A 23,046-nucleotide genomic window follows, 5' to 3' on the forward strand; every position below is an offset into this window, starting at 1 on the left:
TTCTGAATGTTTCTAGATATTGTAATTGCTAAAGTATTCCCGTCAAAGAACACACTTTAAATAATTAGGTCCTACTGAGCCAAAGCCTCGTGCTATTCTGTACTTCATAGATTTTCATCAAATTGCAGTTAATTCCTTAATTATCACAAATTTCAGGAGCAATGCCATTAATGAAGCATGTTACTACCCTTTCAGCTTTTATTATTTATACTTGGATTAATCTTTCCACCGCTACCCCCAAAAATATAAATAAATTATAAGATGGGGGACATCCTTTTAAGGATAACTAAAAAATTGAGCAGCTCCCTGTTCCTATAATAGCTCAAGAATCAGGCTGATTCCTGGAAGGGTAAGGGACGACAGCACATGTTCTCTTGTGCCCAGTGAGAACGCAGACAGGAAGTGCAGCTCGGTTTTCATAAGGGCCTGTATCCTTGTTCACTAAGAAGCCATTTTCTCTATGTTACCCTTGTCATTTAAATAAGTGGTTCTCAACCTGTGGGTTGCAAGCCCATGGGGGTGACCCACCCTTCTACATGGTTGCCTAAGACCATCCTGGATATCAGGCATTTACATTATGACTCCTAGTAATGGTCACAGTAGCAAAATTAGTTATGAGGTAGCAAACGAAAATGATTCTATGAATTATTAATGGAAATAATCCCACCACAACCTGAGGATCTGCATCAAAGGGCCACAGCATTAGGAAGGTTGAGAACCACTGCTCTCAATGTACTAACCCGCGAATCCTGTATGGGATTAGTATGACTGTTGCTAAGAAGGTTGTGTTAAAGAATCACTGAGCAAAAGCAGCTGCCAAGTGAAATCAGCTTGCTCATTTTCTCTACCGATTGCTTTTTGACATATTCCCGAAGTGAGTTCGTCTGTAAAGCAAGCACATTTTAATCAGTCATGCTTTCTGCTTTACTCGTTGGAAGGCCTTTCAAGTGAAGCAAAGCTTTCTTTACAAGAAGGAGCCTGAAAAGAAAGCATCTCAGGATGAGATACAATTACGTCCCTCAAATATTACCTTTTGATATATTATCTTTTGGTTTGGAGAAAAGAAAAGAATCACCTGGGTAATTATGACAATTCTCTACATTTCTCAATGAGGGTATTTACAGAATTAATAGAAAAACCTAACATGAAAATATTCTTCTCTTATTCAAAGGAAAACTCTGTTGTTATTACCCCCAGAAAGAGGCACAGGATGCAACAGGAAACCAGACACTCAACAGAGATCATCTGGGCTCTAGTGTTTGCAAAGATTGGTTTAAACAGACATGCCTGTTCTAGGAGCTTAGCCCTAGCCAAACCACAGTTCTGGAAACAGATCCCGTTGCTGGGCCTGCCCTTGGAAAGCAATGCAAGAGGTGTAGGTGTGTGAATAGAATCCCACACCTAAGACAGAGCAGGCTGGCAGCTCACAGAACACACCAGAGACGCAAAACATTCTTTTCTTACCTTGACCATTTTCTTTTTTTTCTTTTTTCGTTTTTTTTTTTTTTTTAAGGAAATAGGAATTAAAGCATAAGTAAAAACCACTATGATAACATGTTTGATATCCATAGACATGGGACGTTTAAAATCTGAGGTAGATTCTTCTTTGAATCTGGATTTCTTAAAATTATTACTTGTTTTGAAATGGAAGCTAGACCATGAATGGTGGGAAACCACTCAATTCCATTCTTTGAATAAAACGTATGTTTCCCATAGTGGAATTACTACATACTTAATACAGAAAGACGAGAGATCACAGAAAAGAGTAAAGAAGCCAAGGTAAACACGTTGGTTTCAGTATCTTCAAATCGCCTGTGTGTACTTTGGCGCATTGCTTTCCAATCTATTCTTCCAAGGAACAGCATGGAAGGGAGGTTTCAAAACTCCCTGGTGGTAGCGGGGTCTACTACCATATGTGGATATTTGAATCTCCTTACAAAAAATGGTTAATTATATGCATATCACATGTGCACATACCCCCATATGTTTTATACCTCGAAACCCTGTGCATGTAATGCAAGCAGTTCTGTACTATGTTGCTTAGGGAATAATCACAGGGAAAATATTGGTACATGACTTAGTACAGGAGCAGTTTTTCCTTTTTGGTTTTGATCTATGGTTTATTGAATCCATGGATGCAGAGCCCACAGATATGGAAGCCCAGCTATATTCTGGTGTTATAGAAGAAACAGATGTAAATTAAAAAGAGAACACCTTTCCTAGCATCATAAATAGCAAAGTCGTCATTTTTGTCTGATAATTAGCAGTCACAGTGCTTAGTGGCGAAGACTAACCACACTGAGGATTCTCAGCATCATTTTCTTTTCATGCCTTTAAACACACAGAAATCATAACCACCCTATGGGTGTGTGTTGAAACATTTTCCAGTTTTTCATCACTATAAGTAAAACATTAGAACATTTCACTTAGGAGACCTGAGTGGCCCAGTATGCATTTGAGAGAAAACAAACAATAAGAAACTAAGCCAAAACAGTAAAAGTTAAATACAGTGGCTATCTGTGACTTCCTGACAATAAGAAAGTAGAATAAATAATTCCTGCAGCAAAGTTTCCTGACCGAGAAATACCCGCTGAAAGGCTTTGTTTACTTCAAATTTTATGAATGAATAAAATTACTGCCTACTTTTTCTAATTGTGGGTGTTCAGAAATAGAAAACCAAATGAAACAAAATCTTGTGGCCAAGCTTTTGATTAAAACTATCTCTATCCTTAAAAAAAAAAAAAAAAAAAAAACAAAAAAAACAAAACAAAAAAAAACAACAACAACAAAACAAAAAACAAAATGTCATCTCCCTTGATAGACTCCGTTGGGAAGTTGAGTAATTGTGATCTGACTCATCTTTAAAGTCGCTGTGGTGTTGTGTACCACATCTCAGCTGTGGTTTATTCTAGAACATTCACCTAAGTGTTAAAAGCTTTGTCTCCAAAGCAAGTGGACTGATAGGGGTCGTGGGCTCCTTAAGAGGTGGAGCCTCGTGAGAGGTGATTAAGTGGGGACTTTCCCATGGGTCTCTTGTGTCTTGCTATACCTCCCTGTTTGCTTTCTCTGTTCCTTTGGCTTCTCCCCTCCTTTCTTTGCCCCATCCCGTCCCTGTTTCTGCTGTGATGCCACATTACACTGCTAGACCTGCCCAGAGGCCAAACAGAAGGTACTGCCCAATCTTAAACTTTCAGCCTCCAAAACCATAAGTTATGCAGAGGTCTCTGCTTCGTAAAGTCACTAGCCTCTAGTAATCCGAGGGCGACACAGAATGGACTAAAAAGGCAGGGAGTGTCAGGTATTGGGAATGTGCAGACGAAACAGACCTGGAGATAACATTCTGACTTTCTGTGAACAAACTAGGGATGTCATTTAAGTAAGATATCTATGAATCCAAGGCTTTGGCTATTTTATTTATTTGTTTATTACCTATTTAATTGAAAACATGCACTAGAACTCGCTATAGAGAAACAATAAACCCTGAACGAAACTAAAGAATATGTAGAGAAGGTCTTGTTCTAAAGTCTTCATGTCAGAAAAGCTGGAATGTGGAGTCTAAATCAAGAGTCCCGTGCTTCTGTTTCAGGAGATAATTTCAAAGTCAGGAGTTTAACCAAAGTGGCTCTTTGATTTAAAAAAAAAAATCTCATGAAGTATATCTAAGAACAAAATTTGTATTGATAGCACGTGAAAATGGCATCATTTATAGATCACATGAATCCGGGAATGTCGCCATTTATAGATCACATGACCCCGGCTCTCCCTTTCCTACCTGCAGCAAACTTGACTCCAAACCACCAGGTCCATGGCATGATCGTATGATGGAAAACGTGAAGGAAAGTCACTTGGCTATTTTTCTTACGCAGAACAAAAAAGATCTGAAATAGTTTAAAGAAAATCAAGTTCGGAAAACCCATGCATTAATTTGTTGAGTGTTTTATAAACAAGCAGCAAAAAGCAAACAGTTTCACAATTTGCTCCCAGGGGCTGCTCCTAAGGAGTGCTGAGAGGAGCTGGCACTCCATAGCACAGCCTGAAGGAAATGCTATTGATAAAATAATAATAATAATAATAATAATAATAATAATAATAATAATAATAATCAACTCATTAAATTTTGAAATATGTGTCAGCCCCAAGTTCGTAATTCTTACGACTGAAATTATTTCATTCTACATTGCTTTTCGACACATCCTCCCAGTTTGGATAAGGGATTAGGCAAACTAAAAGCAGACTTGAGGAAAAAAAAAAAAAAACTTAAGAATGTATTACCAAGGGAGGCAGAGGCAGGCAGATTTCTGAGTTCAAGGCCAGCCTGGTCTACAGAATGAGTTCCAGGACAGCCAGGGCTACACAGAGAAACCCTGTCTCGAAAAAACAAAAAAACAAAAAAACAAAAAAAAAAGAAAGAAAGAAAAGAAAACAAAAGAAAGAAAGAAAGAAAGAAAGAAAGAAAAGGAAGAAAGACAAAGCTTTAAAAAAAAAAGAATGTATTACCAAAGAAAAACAAATGGTGAAACTCCTGAAGAGTTCATCTGAAAAATATTGCGGACAAGAAAGCAAAGCTGCATAAGAAAAATGAGAACGGCAGCAAAGGTACCATCGCAACTGCGCATGCCCATTCTTAGCTTGCTACGAGCAGAGTTGGGGGTGGGGTGGGAGCTCTGTTCAAAGAATGTGCTCACAGAAAAGTTCACAGTGCCAGAGTTAAGTTAGGCTTTCAGATTCAGGGCATAAGACAAAGCATTGCTGTGTAGGGGAAATTCGAGAAGGACACACAGCAGAAACAATTTCCTTATGGAAGTTGCTACTGAGAATATGCAAACCAGAGCCGATGAAGCCACGCGCATTTGCTTATCCACACGGAATAACAAGCAGCAGGGCCATAAACTTGCAACAGGGGTCTTACTACAACTGTCTTTGGGTAGGCCGCTTAACTCTAGTCGTCCCCCACCCCCATCCCCTAGTCAGGGTTCTGAGCTAAATCAATGGTTTTCCAAACCTGGCTGCATGTTACAATGTGAACAAATAGTTTAAAAACACTCAAGTGTGGTCTCTACTCCAGTCTGTCAGGCATCAAGTCTCAAGAGGTGGGGACTGTGTGTACCGTTCTGTTCCTACTGCCCAGAATTTGCCGTGGATGCTGAGTTTAAGGCAAGCCGCTTCTCAAAGTGCGGTTCCCGAATAAAAACAAGCAGCACTAACAACATGAGAGAGCGTCAGAATTCCTGAGCTCTACCAGGGACCCACTGAATCCAAAGCACAGGGAAGTGGTTCTCGACCTGTGGGTCACGAACCCTTTGGGGGTTGCCTAAGACCATCAGAAAACATGGATATTTACATTAGAATTTGTCCCAGTGGAAAACTGACAGTTAGGATGTAGCAAGAAAAATAATGTTATGGTTGGGGTCACCACAACTTGAGAAACTGTATTAAAGGGTCGCAGTGTTAGGAAGGTTGAGAACCGGTGACCACGGGAGTTTCAAGCATCATCTGTGTTTTAACAAGCCCTCCGTGTTTTGTTCTGTTTTTTCTTTGTTCGTTTTTCCACTTTCCTTTTTAAAGACATGATACTGTTTTGTAGCCCAGATTGGGCTCAGACTTGTGGTCCACTTCAACCTCCTGGGATTCTTCTAGGTGTTTTTAATGCATGCTAAAATTTGAGAAGCCCTGGATTTTCTTTGCCAGCAAGAAGCTAAGGCTCTTGGCCCTAGGCTTTCAGAGGGCCCAGCTGACCCTCCCCAGGATGCAAAGCAGAGAGAACCAGGGCCCAGCAAGCTCAGGTTTCAGGAAAACGTGTGTGTTCCCCCAATTACTGACAGCCCTCAGATAACATCACCTTTTGCTATGAGTTTATGAACTGTGATGTGCTTAAGTGTCTCCCAGGATTACGATTGACACTGTGTTTAGATATAAAGACCCTAAGGTAACGGTGTCTGCTCTTTGCTTTGTGAACTGCTTCATAAAGAACTGTCATCATCTGCATAGAGGCACACAGATCTGAAGAGTAAGCGGCAGTTACCTGTTTAATCTTCATCAGGAGATACCTACACATCTGTTTTTCAAAATGCAGTCAGAGGTTATGAGATGCTGGCAAGTAGATTTTCTAAAAGCCCAGACAACTAAAGGAAAGGGGGAGAACAGCAGGCAAGCCAGCGGAGAAGAGGCAAGCAAAAGTATCGGACAACTGCATCAGAAGTTTATTGATTCCCTGAGACATCAAACAGGCACTAAATGTGTGGGCTACATACTCACAGTGTCTAACAGCTCGATAAACTTGGAGAAGTAATAAAGCCAGCAAGTGTGCACCATCTGTGGAGATGATTTGTTTATTCAGTATTTTATATGAAAGAAACATTTACTTTTTAAAAAACTGGTTTGAAAACCACATAACACACACACACACACACACACACACACACACACACACACACACAGGCTGGTCATGGTAGTGTATGCCTTTAATCCCAGCACTGGGGAGGCAGAGGCATCTCTTTGAGTTTGAAGCCAGCTTGGTCTACAAAGTGAGTCCAGGACATCCAGGGCTATTACACTGAGAAACCCTGTCTCGAAAAACAAAAGAAAAAAACAAAACAAAAATAAACCAACAAAAACCCCACATAACAAAATTTACCATCCTACCCGCTTTTTTTAAGGCATAGTTCTGTGGCTTTGATTTATTCACATTCCTCTACAACCATCACATATCCATCCACAGAGCTCTTCCATCTTGAAAAAGTGAAAATCTATACTCATTCAAAATTAATTTCCCATTCCCTTCTTCCAGCCCAACCATCCTTCTATCTCTGTCCTATGCACATGATGATTTTAGGTGTCAATCATAAGCTTAATCATGTAGTGTTTGTCCTTTTGTGACTGGAATATACTACTTAGCACAATGTCCTCAAGATTCATAGAAGTTGCATCTTTTATAGGCTGAATAATATTCTACTTGTGTGTGTGTGTGTGTGTGTGTGTGTGTGTGTGTGTGTGTGTGTGTGTGATTTTGTCTAGCCATTTACCACCTATAAACATTTTGGTTGCTTCTACATTTTGGCCATCATAAATAATGAATGGTGTTGTGATCTTGAGTATACAGATATCTCTTGACATCCCAGAATTCAAAGCCTTTAGGAATACAGCCAGAAGTGGAATTGCTAAATCTTATGAAAATTCTACTTTCCATCTTTTAGAGATCAGGTAAGTTTTGAAACCCAAGAAATTCAAACAGCACTAGCTTGTACACCTGGATTTCTTACATTATTTCTTATAATTATCGATTTTTTCCCAACTCATATAATCTGATTATTGAATCATGGCTCATCCTGATTCATATCCAATATTGCAGAGTCCAAAGGATTTTCACCATGATTTTGAGCTACAGACTTTCCCAAAGAGAAACTTACCCTCATTGCTCTTGGCGACTGAGAATAGTCAACAATGTCACATCGAAATGAGTAACCTGTACCCCAGCCAGACATCACAAACTGGAAGAGAAACACGGATATTAAAGAGGCAGTTTGGACTGCACCTTGGTGCATGACCAGCTGAGTAAGCAGGCAGTGCAGGCGACGAGGCAGCGAGAACCAGGACAAACCAAACATGCTTTGGGGTGAAGCTTGGCATCAGGCATTCTCAAAGCCACAAGTGCATGCAACATTAACATGAACTGTATTCTGACTAACTCGTCTGCTTCTTGGGAGAAGTTTTGCCCTTCACTTTAAAATAATGAAGGACAAAAGCCGGTGTATTCTGCTTAGTTACCAAATATTGCCTATGTCTACTATGTATGTGTGTTCATGTACTTTCAGTGCCTGGCTCTGAGTCTAGATTTTCTGAACATTTCAACTCTTCCCAATTAGCCAATAAGTGTTACACAAACAAAAACCTGCCAACAGGGTAACCGTGGGCACTGTGCTTTTCCTACTCATGGCTGGCAAGTACCCATGAAGGAGCAGTGCTTGGCTCTGATACCCTCTCCGCCTTTAACATAAAAACAGACCGTACATAGGTCTGAGACCAGCTGTATTTTGAATTCACAAGGCAAATAAGGGAAGACAATGCTCTTTTTACTAACTGGAGTATAATCTGGCAGACTGTCATTCCAACACACCCACCAAATAACCTTCTATGGGTGTTAAAAATAACAGCCTATTGTTGGTAAGTCTGAATTCTAATTCCAAGACCCTAGTGGCATTCTTTTAGTTTGATGGTGGGAAGATCTTTTAAAACAGTAGCTACAAATGAAAAAAGTCAAGTACTTGATTTTAATTAATACATATGATTGGGCTGACCTGGGGTAGCTACAATAACATTCTCTTCTTTGCCAAGTGCTACTGCTTACTCTGAAATTGCCAACATCTGGCTTGGAACATCTCTCTCACTATACAGTTTATGCTACTTCTGGCTTCTGAAGCAAATGTTATATTTATAGTTTCATCACTATTTATCTAGAATGATATTTATAGTTTCATCACTATTTATCTAGAATGATCACTTTCTAATATAAGAACATACAGTTCAAGGCTTTTTTTTTTTTTTTTTTTTTTTTTTTTTTTTTTTTTTTTTGGTTTTTCGAGACAGGGTTTCTCTGTATAGCCCTGGGTGTCCTGGAACTCACTCTGTAGACCAGGCTGGCCTCGAACTCAGAAATCCATCTGCCTCTGCCTCCCAAGTGCTGGGATTAAAGGCATGCACCTCCAGGCCTGTTCAAGGCTTTATTGAGGCTTTTGTATGTTGATTTTTTTTTTGAGACTGGGTTTTGCTATGTAACCCAGGCTGGCCTCAAACTCATGACTCTATTGTCTCAGCCTCTTAAGGGTTGCAATAACAGGTCTCTGCCATCAGAGATCAGCCAAAATGATATTTAAATATATATAAGGAAGGAAGGAGTGGGGAAGAACAAGAGGTGGTTTTAAAAATGCACCCCATCTCTGTTCTCATTCCAACTGTGCAATATATCATAACATAAGCTCTGGAAATGCTGTGAGATCTTGAACATTAAGACTCAGAACAGTATAGGACCTTCATTTCATGGTTTAAAAAGCACCTTAAAAATCAAGTCGCTGGGCAGTAGTGTCGCACACCTTTAATCCTAGCACTTGGGAGGCAGAGGCAGGCGGATATCTGAGTTCGAGGCCGGCCTGGTCTACAGAGTGAGTTCCAGGACAGCCAGGGCTACACAGAGAAACCCTGTCCCGAAAAACAAACAAACAAACAAACAAACAAACAAACAAAAAATCAAGGCAACAGATCTTTTCGAAGTAATAAAAGAGTGTGGCAGAAACAGTGGATTCTGTTTCTCAAAAATCCTCAAGTCAGTGAACTATGCCATTTTCTGCTCTGCTCAGACTCATTTCAGCGATAGAAAAGAAGTAACACTCTAGCCAAGCGGTTCTCAGCTGGTGGGTCACGACCCCTTTGGGAATTGAATGACCCTTTCACAGTGGTCAGATATCAGATAGCCTGCATATCAGGTATTTTACATTACGATTCATAACAGCAGCAAAACTATAGTCATAAAGTAGCAACGAAATAATTTTACAGTTGGGAGTCGCCACTACATGAAGAACTGTATTAAAGGGTGGCAGCATTGGGAAGACTAAGGACCATGGCTCTAACACCAAGACTATTTAGAGTGGATGACTAATTGGTCACCTTACCCCGACACCAAAAAAGGCCTATACTGAATGAGAGAAATTGTGTGTCTTGGCCCTCTGTGGGTCTCACCTGCTCCATCTTCGTTATGGTCTGACATGTGCCATGTTTCTAGCAAACTCAATCACAAGAAGACAGGTGGATTCTTCACTATGGCATGGTTCTCTTTCTCCTCGCTCCTATATTTGGCCAAACCAGCCTGACAAGAGGCATTTACTCTGAAACCCTGACAAAATCTTGCTCCACATCATGAGTTGTGCCTGTGTATATAACCTCCGAGTTATCAAATCTCTGTTCAAACAGAGTGGACCTAGCATCATCCCAATGTTGACTTTAAGAGCATACCAGTAATCTACGGAGGCTATGGCAGTTATTATCTTTAAGCTAGCAAAGAAAAAGTTCATGGTTCATGTTCGGCAAGCAGTATATCCTGAAACTATAACTCAGGTATTAGTGAAGATAGAAATTCTCTGATTCAGATATTTTTTTCAAACCCTCTTCTGTGCTGTAATTCACAAAGCAGAAACCAAAACTAACTGGTTACTACTGGATTCTTTTCAAGCCTGAGAAATATAATTTGGGGTCATCACAAACAAGGACAACTGTCAGAGACAGAACCTGAGAAAACTAGAATACAATGGGACCTGACGGGAAAAAAAAAAAAAAAAAAAAACCTGGCTCAATCCTGTCATTATAAGAATAAGAGAACTGAAGCCTAGGGATATAAAGTTACAGGTAAGAAGAGGGAGCCTGGGCTCCTGCTTCCGACCATGTTCTTAACCTGTCTCACATGTATATTCTCATTCTCTCTCTCTCTCTCTCTGAGAACATGTGAGGAGCCCATTCATACTCTAGAAAGGACAAAGAGCAGTGAGCTGTGGGTTAGAACTACAAACGAAGAAGTACTGCTCTCCCTAGCAGAGGGGAGCTAGAGTTATGTAATCTGCAGCAGGAAGGAGGTGGGTGTAACAGTGGCCAGCGAGACCACCAGGACCCCTCACAGACCCCCAGGATGAGCAAGCACAAGGTATGCTAGAGCATAAACCAACAGAAGAAGGAAGCCAGCCAAGGTTGGAAATACAGCAAAGAACCCTAGGTAATCGAGTCAGCAAAGACACGTGACAAGCAGAGGGGCGGGGCGTACAATCTCTGCTGCGTTCTGGAAAGTTCCCATTTATCTAATAATGAGGGACAGGGCTTTACCACTTATGACTTGGAATAAGTCTATGCCCTTTTTGGCCTCAAAGCCTGTAAACCCAAACAGCCAAGTCAGCACCCAGCTCTGGAGTTGTTTGCATTCCAGGACCAGCTCTCTGCTTGCCAGCTATCACTCATTCTTTTCTCTGCGTAGGAGTTTCCTCAAAACCAACGTTTCTCATGTGCAAATCTCTGAGCTAAATGTTGTTTTCTTTTCCCTCACTATCCACGATGGAAACTGTCCTGAGATCCTCAGGTTTCTTTCATCTAGACATAACAATTTCGGTGGTTTTGTTTTGTTGCGGTAAACAGCTGCATAGTTTCTTAATTCCTCCATTCTCAAAACAGGGGTACTTGACAGTCATTACAAAAACATACAAACATAGAACAAAAGGCTAAGGCAACCTTTTCCCATTAGGAATACTGAAGACACTTGCCTCGTAACACATATACACAGAAAACAGTACTATGAAAAAATTGTACGTTATCATCGCTTTCTTCAGTTCAAAGGGCTTCCGGTTCTCCATGAGTTTTGGTCCCAGAGATGTAACAAAATAGACATAGAGCCCCAGGATGATGGTTTGTGGCAGAGGCGAGGACATGAGGAGCCAGTCTTCAACTCTTGGATCTAAGAGAAAGATAACAGATAAGTACACAACCACTTCGCAACAACAGGAAGACAACAGGAAGCAACCTTTATCTCATTGCTGACAGCACACCATTGCAAAGATCATAAGCACCTTTAGGAAGGGTAATCTGAGAAACTCCTAGAAACGGTGAGGCCCCCCTGAGCTAAAAACAATGGAGTTGTCATCCCCTTTAAGTCTCAAAGGGTAAGAGGTATCCGTCAGCAGAACTTGAAGGGGAGCCTCTGGAGAAGCCACTCTGGAGGAACTGTGTCACAGACCGAACGCTGTACCCTCTCAGAATGCATGTGTTAAGCCTGGTGTGGTACTGCACACAAAGAATCTCAGCACTTGGGAAATGGAGATGGGCGAACCAGAAGTTCAAAGTCATTCACAGCTGCACATCAGCCAGTCTCAAAAATAATAAAACAAAATAAATAAAAATCCATGTGTTGAAATCCTGGCACCTAATATAATGGATGCAAGAGCATTTCAAGAATAGAATTAGTGGCATAAAAAAGAAGCTCTTTTGCTATCTTTCTGTCACATAATGACACAAAACAAGATAACAGCAACCCAGGGGAGCCATCACCAGAGCCCCACAGGACTGGCACCCTGGCCTCGGATACATAATTGCTCCAAGTTCTAAGCAGCGGGTATAAGCAGATATGGAGGAAAGGGTGGTGAGTGAGACCATGACCACTCTCAACAGTCAGAACATTTCCATCTTACCTGGGCATGGTACTGCATGCTGTAACGACAGCTCTTGGAAGGGGAAGGCAAGGGATGGAGTTCAAGGACAGCCTGGGATAAATGAGACCCATCTCAAAAATATATGTTTTTCCATTTGGATATTCTTTTATATTTAAAAATGATATATATCTGTTACTTTATCATTTTTTTCCTTTCCTAAGAAAACTGGCATAGTTCTTCAGACACTATGTCACAGAACCAGGAAACTAAAAGGGACCACGTCAATATCTAACTGTCTAAAGTGTGTCTACAGTGTGAGCCAGTGAGTGTGATATTTTGAGCCAAATAAAATAGGTAATGCCCTTGCCACCACATAAACGTAAGTTCATCCAGTTCTTGCTGCCTCCAGGCTAACAGGATTGTGGCATTTAAAAATTGCAATTTAAAAGCAAACTGTGATTCATTCTATAATTTCAAGCACTTGGGGTGTAATTTGGCCAAGTGACCTCATGATCCCGGAGTGAAAGGGAAGAAAACAGCTATGGGCAGCTTGCAGGAGCATCTGACTCAGCTCCACACAAAGCGGCCCCTTCATGAGTAGTGAAAGATCTAGAGCATGTGTCCCTACTCATCCAAACCACTAATGAGAAAGCCGATCACCAGCCATCCTTCTCACCCCAAACTTCTTCACTAGAACCCCGTGACTCATTCAGCTTTTCTTCTAGTGCTGGACATATTACATTAACAGTTGACGTCACGTGCTCTAGTTAGCATAAAGGTGACTTATTACGTCTTCAAGTGGGCCTTACTCAAAAATGCCAACAGGTGCCACTGTCTCAAATAAGCAAAGCAAGCTAAGGAGCAAAACAGTCAACTCAGAAACTGATGCCAGACGTTTAGGATTCGAGTTTGTTCTTATGTCTACGTAAGCACACCTTTCTATACAACTACAACTCGACACAACTATTCAAGTAGGTACAGACTCTCCCAAAACCATGAGGATGCTTGCTCCATGGTCTCTGGTACTCTGTGCTAGCATGGATTGATACAATGAGAGAGAACTGGTATGTAGTATTCTCCAAGCTTATTTGTTCATGGAACCCTGAAGATATATATATATATATATATATATATATATATATATATATGATATATATATGATATATCTTATATATACATATATATATTATATGTGTGTGTGTATATGTGTGTATGTGTATGTATGTCTGTGTATGTGCAATACTCTCTATATAATAATATTATACAACTTTTGGAAGTGATGCTCTGTGGAACAGTTTAGAAATACAGCTGATTTCTTTATAAATCTAGTACATTTATAAAGTAAACCTTTAGCACTTTGACAGCAATAGGACATTAATAGGGGCAGGCTGTTTTAAAATGTCGTAAGGAAGAAAACATAAAATAGACGGTAAAACATGAAGAATAAAACACAAGCAGAAGTTAAAAAAATCATTCAGAAGTTGTTACATGTAAGACTATGACATCATTTATACTGGGAACAGAGAGTGGGGAGCAAGCTTGTCAAAGACACACAGACAGCTTAGGCTTTAGACTGTCTTACACTTCAGTGCCTGGAAACACTCACACAGACAATGTCACAGGTAGATGCATGTATGGATCTGGGATTAGGAGTGAGATCCAAGCCAGAGATGAAGGTCTGGGGCTCACCATGGCATACATGATGACTATAAAAGCCATGGCATGGGTTTACAGCAAATAGATAAGTGGACAGTAATGCTAAGGTCTGTGTGCCAAGGACCTCAGAGTTTCAGGATAGATCGAGAGAAAGCTATGAAGAAGGCTGAGGAGGAATGCACAGTGACATCGGAATAAAACCACAAAAGTCAGATGTCCAAGGAAGAGACATTCAGGAGGGACCCAGCATGGAATGTGGCAGAGAGAGGAATGCGTGTAGTCAGAAGACCACAGTGCCTTTAACAGAGAGAAGACAGAAATGTTTTCAGCAAGAACAATTGTAGTAAAAGTCATGCACAAAAGAGAACATCAACAAAGGTTTTCTGGCCAACACTGAAAATGCAAAACTCTAGGGCTGGAGAGATGTCTCAGGGATTAAGAGGACTGGCTGCTCTTCTGGAGGACCAGTGTTTAATTCCCAGCTCCCACGAATCAGGTCACAACCATTTATAACTTCAATTCCTTGGGGCATGGCATCTATACACATAAAAGTAAAATAAATAAATCTCTTTTAAAATGCAAAGTTCTAGAATTTGAAAGTATTTTCTCTTACTTTCTCTTACTCTACTCTCAAAACTTGTAATTTTCTAAACCTAGAAAGGTCCCTAAATCGGCTCTCCATGTGTATGTTAACGACAGTCTTTTCTGTTTCATTTGCTGCTTCTCTAGTCTTATGACAATGGTGAGTTTCCTGTGACAGGATTTCTGGTCATCATTGGCAATCACACTGTGGACCTAACTAACATCACAAGGGCAGTCTCAGTAAATCAAGCTTGTCACAGCACTGGGAATCAAGGCACAGAATTAGAACTGATTGATCATCCTTACATGAATTCCTTCCCCTGCTGGTCAGTATAAACCATAATGCATGAATGTCAGAAAGCCTATGTCTGGCTTTTTATTGTTTTATTAATATGTCTAGGCTTTATTCCTAATGAAGTAAAGACTAATGAAATTGGTGCCAAAGGAAGAGCCCAGAGGGCTGCAGTCATCTCTGACTGAGCATGGCGACAGTACGGGAGGGTTCTGGTTTCTTCTTGAGAGACAATTGCAGAAGTTCCTGTCATTCGTCTTCCCAAGCATAGCTTCAGAACTAAGATGTTTTAAGTGTCAGTAAAGGCACTTCTCCATCACAGTTCTCTCTTTTGTTTTATTCTTTCACTGACTTGGCAGGGGAAGAAAAAAAAAATGGAATGACATCACCCTTTTGTTCCTCCCCTGTTAGCAACAGAAAGAAAACAAGCCAAGAAAAGCATGCCAGGCTAGCTCAGGAAGACCAAGAAAATCATTTCCAAATAAATCGTTTCTTCCTGTGATTTAATTTTTTCAGCACACACCTTTTCTTAAAATTCTGTGTACATACGGCTTTCAAGTCCTACAAGAAAAAGTCATGATGGGAAAATAGCTTGTTTCATTCTATGTTATTTTCAAAAAAAAAAAAAAAAGGCTAACAAAATAACAAGTACAAGAAAATATAACATATGTCTGTATGTACAGAGAAAGGAACATACATTTGAGTGTACCTGTGAGGAGGTCAGAGGTCAACCTTGGGGTTATTCATCAAGAGTAGTCCACTTGTTGTTTTGTGTGTGTGTGTGTGTGTGTGTGTGTGTGTGTGTGTGTGTGTGTGTTTGTTTTTTCTGGGACTTGGCTTGGCTGGCTGGCCAGTAAGCAAGAAGGATCATTCCCCTGTCTTTGCTTCGCAGAGTTGGGAGTCTAGGCATGGGCCACCCTTCTAGGCTTTTCACATGGGTTCTAGGGACTGAACTGAATGCAGGACTGCACAGTTTCACGGCACACGTTTACTCACTGAGCTGTCTCCTCCCCTCCTTTTTCAGTACCAGGCTCTAAACATTCTATTACAGAAATATGGTAGAGCCAGTCAGTTTGGTGTGTCTGTTCCTCCTCTGGCCTTTTATGCAGCCTTAGGTCATTGACTTAACCACACTCTACTCGGTTTTCTCATCTATGAATTGGACATAGACCAAGTATTTCATAGAGGACCAGGTGAGGAGTTTGCAAAGAGCTTAAACTCTCAATAAGCTTACTATTGTCGTTACAGTAGATCTCCAACCTGTAATCATAGCAGAATCACCTCTGTAATGTTTAAAATCCCAGTAACAAAAGCAATGACCTTGATTTAACTGAATCAAAATCCTAAGGTGTAGGTATTAGGGATATAAGCTTTTAAAAATCAGCCATAAAAAAATTGACAAAGAAGTTAATTTTTCAAAAAAAAAAAAAAAAAAGACACAAGAGTAAATATTCAGTATTGCTAATTATCAAGAGAACACAAATTGATACCAGAATTTTCAACCAATCGCCTCCCACTTGTAGGGCTGCATTATCACACAAACTAAAGACAATGAGTGGTGCTGAAGATTTGGAGGAATGGGGTGTTTCTGCACTCAGGATGAGACTATAAATCAGTACAGCTACTAAGGAAAACCACACGGAGACCCCATTAAAAGCCTAAAAGAATTATCGTTTAAGTCCAGAAATCTCATTTCGGGTAACCGTGTGCAGCCTCTCGGAAATTTTATCCACAATAGCCAAGGTGTGGAACCATTCTGGCATCAGATGAATAAAGAAAGCAGTATAATGGAAGTGTGGGATCGTTTGGTCTCTCCAAAGAAGAAAACCATGCCCTCTGCAACCTCTTGAGAAGCAGGATGGCAACATTGTTACGATAATTGAAATAAGCCAAGCTCAGAAAGCAATACATAGTCTCATACATGAAATAAAGGGGTTAAGCATCTGGCTAGACAACAGGGAGGGAGATATGTTAGTTAATGGCTACTAACTAAAATTTAACTTAGGCAGGATAACTTTTTTGAGATCTATTACAAAGACATGGCATAATAATAGGACTGTACATAATCATATAATAATTGTTATAATAAATATATATTATATGTCTAACAACAACAACAATAATAGTATACTATGTAGTTGAAATTCCTAACAGTAGGTCTCCAATATTTTTATAAAGTGGGTACATTAACTAGCTCATTTAATCATTCCACAATGTATACACTCATTACAATATCACTTTGCAGATACAACTGTAATTTGTAAGCAGGCAATCTTTTTAAAAGCTGTTCAGGTGACCAGGATGAGCTGTCCAAATGGAGAAATCAGGATTCTGGTGCGTGATCAAGTTCTCTTGAGCCACATGCTGCAGTGTTCCTCAATAGACTCTGTGACAATCTTTCCTTGCCTCTTAATCCAAACTGCCCTTTGTCTTCCATACAGTTGCCAAATTCACTTTCTAAAAGTAGGGATCTGCTTAGATTATTCTCTTGTTAAATGAGCTCTCCCTCACTGATCAAATAAAATTCAAAGCCTTAGCAGGATGTTCGGGGCTCTGGCTATTGTCCCTGTCTCCTGCTTTTTTCAGAGGCAGTCTACCTTCCTGAAAAGGGCATCAGTCCCACTTCCTTGTGAAGCATGGGCTTTTCATTTGACACGCCCGTGGGTCAGTTGAGGATGACTTGATACGAAGAGAGTAGAGAGGGCACAATAACATTTAAGGTGAACTCTGATTAAGGTGAACTAGGGATTCAGTCAGCAGTAAGTGTCCCCTGTTTTTCCCAGGAACAAAAAGCTACGGAGACAATGACAGTCCTGTGTACCTAGTACTGGGCCTCAGAGCTGATTTAAGTAAGTGTTGTGAGAAGAGCCAGGATGGAAGCAGAGGACAGGAAAGCAGGCTGTGTGGTTGGTTCCACATGAACTACATAATTCTTTCCTGAGGGTTCACCAGAGGAAACTGGGGTACTGGGAAAGCTGGGTATATAGATGGTTAAGGAGCTGTCCCAGCAACTCCTTATAAGACAGTGTTCTTAAGCATCACACACTACACACTTTACAATTCTAAGAACCAACAGAATGAAGAAGCTGGAAAGGAAGGGAAACTTGCTCTCTATGTACTTCCTGATATACCAAGAGTTCAGAGAGGCAGCAGGCCTACCTGTCCTCTATCCTCTCGCAAAGCAAGCTCACACTGTCTCAAAGTGATCACACCATCCAAACGTGCAAAGGGCTGCTTTTATTTTGTTTTGTTTTTTTAATTTAATTTATTTTTTTTTTACTTATTCACTTCACATCCTACTCACTGCCCCTCTCCCTGTCACCCCTCCCACAATCCTTCCCCATCCCCCTTCTTCTCCTCTAAGTGGGTGTTCCCCCCCATATATCCCCCCTCCCCAACCCTAGCACTTCAAGTTTCTCCAAGGCTAGGCACTTCCTCTTCCACTGAGGCCAGAAAAGGCAGCCCCAGTAGAAGAACATATCCTACAGACAGGCAACAGCTTCTGGGATAACCCCTGTTCTAGTTGTTAGGGACCCAAATGAAGACCAAGGTGAACATATGGTACATGTGTGCAGGGAGGCCTAGGTCCAGCACATGTATGTTCTCTGTTGTTGGTTCAGACTCTGAGAGCCCCAATGGTCAGGTTAGTTGACTCTGTTGGTCTTTCCTGTGGAGTTCCTGTCCCCTTTGAGGCCCACAATCTTTTCTCCTATTCTTCCATAAGTGTCAAGGGCTGCTTTTGAATGATAAGCACCTTTGCATTTTTTCCTTAGCTCAAAATGCTGTTATAGCATGATTTTAAAATCCCATAATCAAAGAATTGTAGTGTTGGGGGCCGACTTTTAGCAGAAAGCGGCTATCAGCTTTGCAGCCATCTTGAGCCATATACCCTGACATGAGACTTGGATTACAATAGCCTACAACAGCTGAGCACACTCTGATAATCTTGGTTTAGATACCTTGAGATTAAAGGTGCGTGAGATTAAAGGTGTGTAACTTAGAAGTGTAGAGATCAGAGTTAGAGACAAGACCTAAGGGCATGATTATAGGTATGACTTAGAGGCATGGCTTAGAAGTGAGACATATAAAAGGCAGAGACAGAACAGATCAGAATCAGATACATCAGACATTAAGGAGACACTTTAGAGAGAACCAGACACAGCAGAGAGAAGACAGGTAGCAGGCACTTGGAAGAGAACTTGGAAGAAGTAACTTGGAACTTGGAGGGACTAGGAGCTAGGGACTAGGCACTAGGAACTCAAGACTTAGGACTTAGACTGAAGAATAAACGGGATTGAATTATACTCTGTCTGGTCTACATTCTTCGAGTCCGACCTCACTCTCTCTTGCTGAACCCCGACCCACGGACCGGAGCAGCAGCTTGGGCCAGGATACAGTGGCCACCCAAACGTGGGTCAGCCGGGCCTCAACATTTTGCTTGGGCTGCAACATTTTTTTTGGCCGCCCCAACATGGGGCTAGTGTGGACCCCAACATTGTAGTAAACTCTCTTCTACCTTACACATTAAGCCATCTAAACGTTTGATGGCCATGGAATTTTCCACATGAAATAACTATGCATAACCACCAGATCTCCATCTATCAGAAAACTAGTAACAGTAAGTTTTCCCAAGGCCACACAGGATTAGGGCCGAAGCCAAGAATACACTTGAAATACTTGGCTCTTGATCATGTATTCAGCTCTTCCCAGGGTACGCAAAACAAAACTAATGCCTCCCTGAGATCAATACCACACTAAATAAATACAAGGGAAAACTCCCTTGATGTACCTGGCAGTGGTTTTACAACGCTGTAAATCTTAATACAGATCCTTTTAACTCTGCAAGACCTTGACAAGAAAAAAAAAAGTAGAAGAAGAAAAAAAAAGCAAAACTCAAGGGATGTGTTACTTTAAAAGTATCTAATATAAAGTGTAACAATCTCTGGACCTATTTGGACAGGGCACTTCCCAGGTACCCAAGCTCTCTGTCTTATCTGTCTTATCTGACAGCTGCTATTCTCACTTTCATTTTACTCACAAAGAAAGAGAGTTTGCTCAAGGTCACCTAGTCTGGGATAGTGACAAGCTGGAGGTGTCTCTTCTCTTTCCACATCCCATGACCTTTCGCTTCCCAAGACTTCAAATGAGGATTGGATTCAGAAATGTGACACGTTTACCTTCTCTGTGGCTCTCTCCAATCTCTTCCTGCCTATTCTATTTGCGTAGTGTCTTTTGGGTGTTCTCAGACCTTATTTCTAATCACCCGAGGTCCTTTGCTTTGCTACCCCTTTTCCCAACCTAGTATTCCTTAGCTTTTTGATGGAAGTACTTTTTTTTTTTTTTGTACCAAAAGTAAAGACATGAAACATAGATAAAAATAGAGGCAACATTCTCACATAGTTTGCATTAAAATATTTTGTATTTCTGGGGCCATATGACTAATTGGCACCCTGTGAGTGTAATTGGAGTAGAGTTAAGGATTACCTGGGTTACTGCATGAGGACAGTGAACAGTAAGGTTTGGATTGCAAAGGATGTTTTTCAAATAACTACTCTAAAAAAATCTGGCCTGGTCTGTCAAGATGGTTTGCTGGGTAAAGGTGCTTCTATGCAAGCCCAATGACCTATGTACCATCCCTAGAAACCACATAAAAGGATGGAGAGAACCAGCTCCTCAAAGTTACCTTCTGACTTCCACACATACACTGTGGCACATATATTCACACAATAATTATTTGAAATTTTACCTTAAAGTTGGGTTCAAAGTTCAAATACTGAGAATGGAGTGAGCACTATGCACCTCTCCTGTGAACTACAAGTGGAAGATTAATATTTACATTTAAATATGGAATTTGGAACAATCACTATAAATCATCAGAGAAAGATAACCTCTAAAGAAACTAGTATATTTTCTGAATCAAGGAAGTTGAAGCTTTCAGGAGAAAGAAAAGAAAATAGGGAAAGAGCTACTCTATTTGCCCTAACGGAGTAAGCTTACTTGTCCTTGGCATTTTTGAGGGATGACACTATTAGAAAAACTTCAGAGACGTAACATTGTCCTTTTGCAGCCTGGGGAGACAGATGCTGCCCATGAGACAGTGCCTGCGCTGACTGGGATGTAGCCTCACGGGGGATAGGTGTGATTTAATGAACTTGTGGTTTCTGGCCATTGAGTGAGTCACTCCAAAGTGGTTTTAATGGTAATGATGTGTGTCTTCGTTACTACAAAATAAAAAAATGCCAGAACACTAATCATAACTAGAAAACACCAGTTCTCGGTTTGCGTCTTTTCTTTTCCTTCTTCTTTATGAACATTTTCTTCAACTTTATCTACGCTGGGAAGGTCACATCTCTGGGTTTTCATTTTTTCAGCTCTAAAATGAGACATTAGGTTGGATGGTACCTCAGGTCTATTTAAGTTCTATGGCATTCTGACTCCTTTTCTATTTTAAAAGACTTTTCTACCATTGTTTTAAGACTTAAATAGTTTCTAAAACAATGCCACATTGGCTGGGGTTTGAAAACTCATTGACACACAGGTAAAGAAAATTTACTCATGAGACTGGGTGCAGCTCTGTTGTACAACACATACTTAGCAGACACAGGTGCAAGACCCTGACTTCAACCACCCACAGCAGACCCATCGCCACCAAACCATCATTCACCACCTACAAGTGGCCTGACTCTCCACAGAAAAAATGTATAACATGCTTCATGTATGGTTTCCACTTGTATATTTTAAACTCAAGTGACACTGCATGTTGAGAAACATCTTTATTACTTCCTGTTCTGTTTGCATCACCTCTGGGAGCAGGGGCATGGGCAGGGATAGGGCGGGGACAAGGGCAGACACAGGGATGGGGCAAGGGCAGGGATGGGGTGGGGTAGGGGTGGGGCGGGTTCAGGGGCAGGGACAGGTCTTTCATTCTAGAATCAGCATGGACAGAACTTTGGATGGCAGTGGTGGTGATTTCCCTCTAGGGAATTAGAGTACTAAGCCTCCAAAACTATTTTTAAGGGTTACTGGGGTGAGATGTGCCATTGCATATCATCCAGTTCCTTCCCATGCATATCAGAGTGTTTTCGTTATTATAAACATCATCATAGGCGTGTGTGTGTGTGTGTGTGTGTGTGTGTGTGTGTGTGTGCACGCGTGTGCGCGTAATCAAACCCGGCCACTGCCTGTTGGTTAACTAGTAATAAAGGAGTTTGAAGTGGTCGAGGCTCTTATTTTGTTCCAGATAAATCCCACTAAAGTGGGAAATTGATATAAAAGAAAAGATACTCACCAGCATCTTTGATCCAATTATCATAAAAACGCACAGTCCTCGATGTCAGATCACTGAACGCCATTTTCTACAAGATTCACTGGCTCTTTTAATGGGCTCTTCAGTAAAACAGTGCAGAAATGAGCTTAAGATCTATAAATGCAAATAAAAGTAAGCTTTTAGTAATACAATATTTAAAATGCTAAAAATTTAATAGGAACTGGCAGGGCAACACACTCTCGCTGAAGGGAAAAATCCATTAGTGAGCCATAGCAAATGCTGACGCAGCCACAAACACTTGAGATTTTCCATTCTTCTGGAGATGCTGATAACTTCACTGAAGAAGGGTGGTGTTTTATGTACATAAGGCAAAAGGGGGGAATGGTTCTATGAACTCTAATAGGAGCATCCCTCTTTTATGGAGAAAATGCAATCAGGAGCAGGCTGGATCACCATGGCAAGGCTGAAGGAAAAGTCCAGAAGGTGGAGAAGATGCCCAGACTTTCAGAAACCCAGGCCTTATAGTCATCTTTATGCCCAATAAAGTCTTCTTTGTGTGAGCTTTTGAAAATATTTATTCTATTATTTTTAATTATATGTAGTATGTGTATGAGTATGTGTATGCAATATATGTATGACTGCCAGTGGAAACCAGTGGTGTTGAATCTCTTGCAGCTAGGGTTTCAGGTAATGTATGGAAGCCTGAGGTATGGAATCCCTTGCAGCTAGAGTTACAGGCAGTTGCTAGCTACTTGACATGGCTGCTAGCAACCAAACTCAGGCTTCTGCAAAAGCAATACACTCGCAACCACCGAAACATTCTCTGATCCCCTAAATTTTTTAATTTTAGTGGTCTCTTGGGACTCCCACAGTATTTTTTTTTAATCATTAAAATGCTAGTTTAAAAAACTAATGGATTCTACTAGTTTAAAAAAACTAATGAAATGAGGCAGACATAAGGGAAGAAAACCAATAAGAACCAAGAAAAATAGTGCTGTTGATTCAAACAGGTAGACAAGAATTATGGTAAAGAGAAATCTCCTGAGTAAGATGGCCACTGAAGACAACCAGCCCTG

The 23,046-nt window shown here is 40.7% G+C and overlaps 1 protein-coding gene across 1 annotated transcript in view; it reads right to left on the reverse strand.

Annotated features, from left to right (window-relative positions):
- Nucleotides 1-23,046, reverse strand: part of Elovl7 (ELOVL fatty acid elongase 7) — a 73,618-nt gene that overhangs the window by 7,423 nt on the left and 43,149 nt on the right. The window contains exons 2-6 of the mRNA XM_034523666.2: nt 21,992-22,123; nt 11,292-11,482; nt 7,407-7,487; nt 6,256-6,312; nt 3,773-3,878 (exon numbers count right to left, since the gene is read on the reverse strand). Of these exons, the coding sequence (XP_034379557.1) occupies nt 3,773-3,878; nt 6,256-6,312; nt 7,407-7,487; nt 11,292-11,482; nt 21,992-22,055 (499 nt within the window). The 5' untranslated portion in view covers nt 22,056-22,123. The remainder of the gene's footprint in view (nt 1-3,772; nt 3,879-6,255; nt 6,313-7,406; nt 7,488-11,291; nt 11,483-21,991; nt 22,124-23,046) is intronic.

This window comes from Arvicanthis niloticus, chromosome 19 (genome assembly GCF_011762505.2).
Source record: "Arvicanthis niloticus isolate mArvNil1 chromosome 19, mArvNil1.pat.X, whole genome shotgun sequence".
NCBI classification, from domain to species: domain Eukaryota; kingdom Metazoa; phylum Chordata; class Mammalia; order Rodentia; family Muridae; genus Arvicanthis; species Arvicanthis niloticus.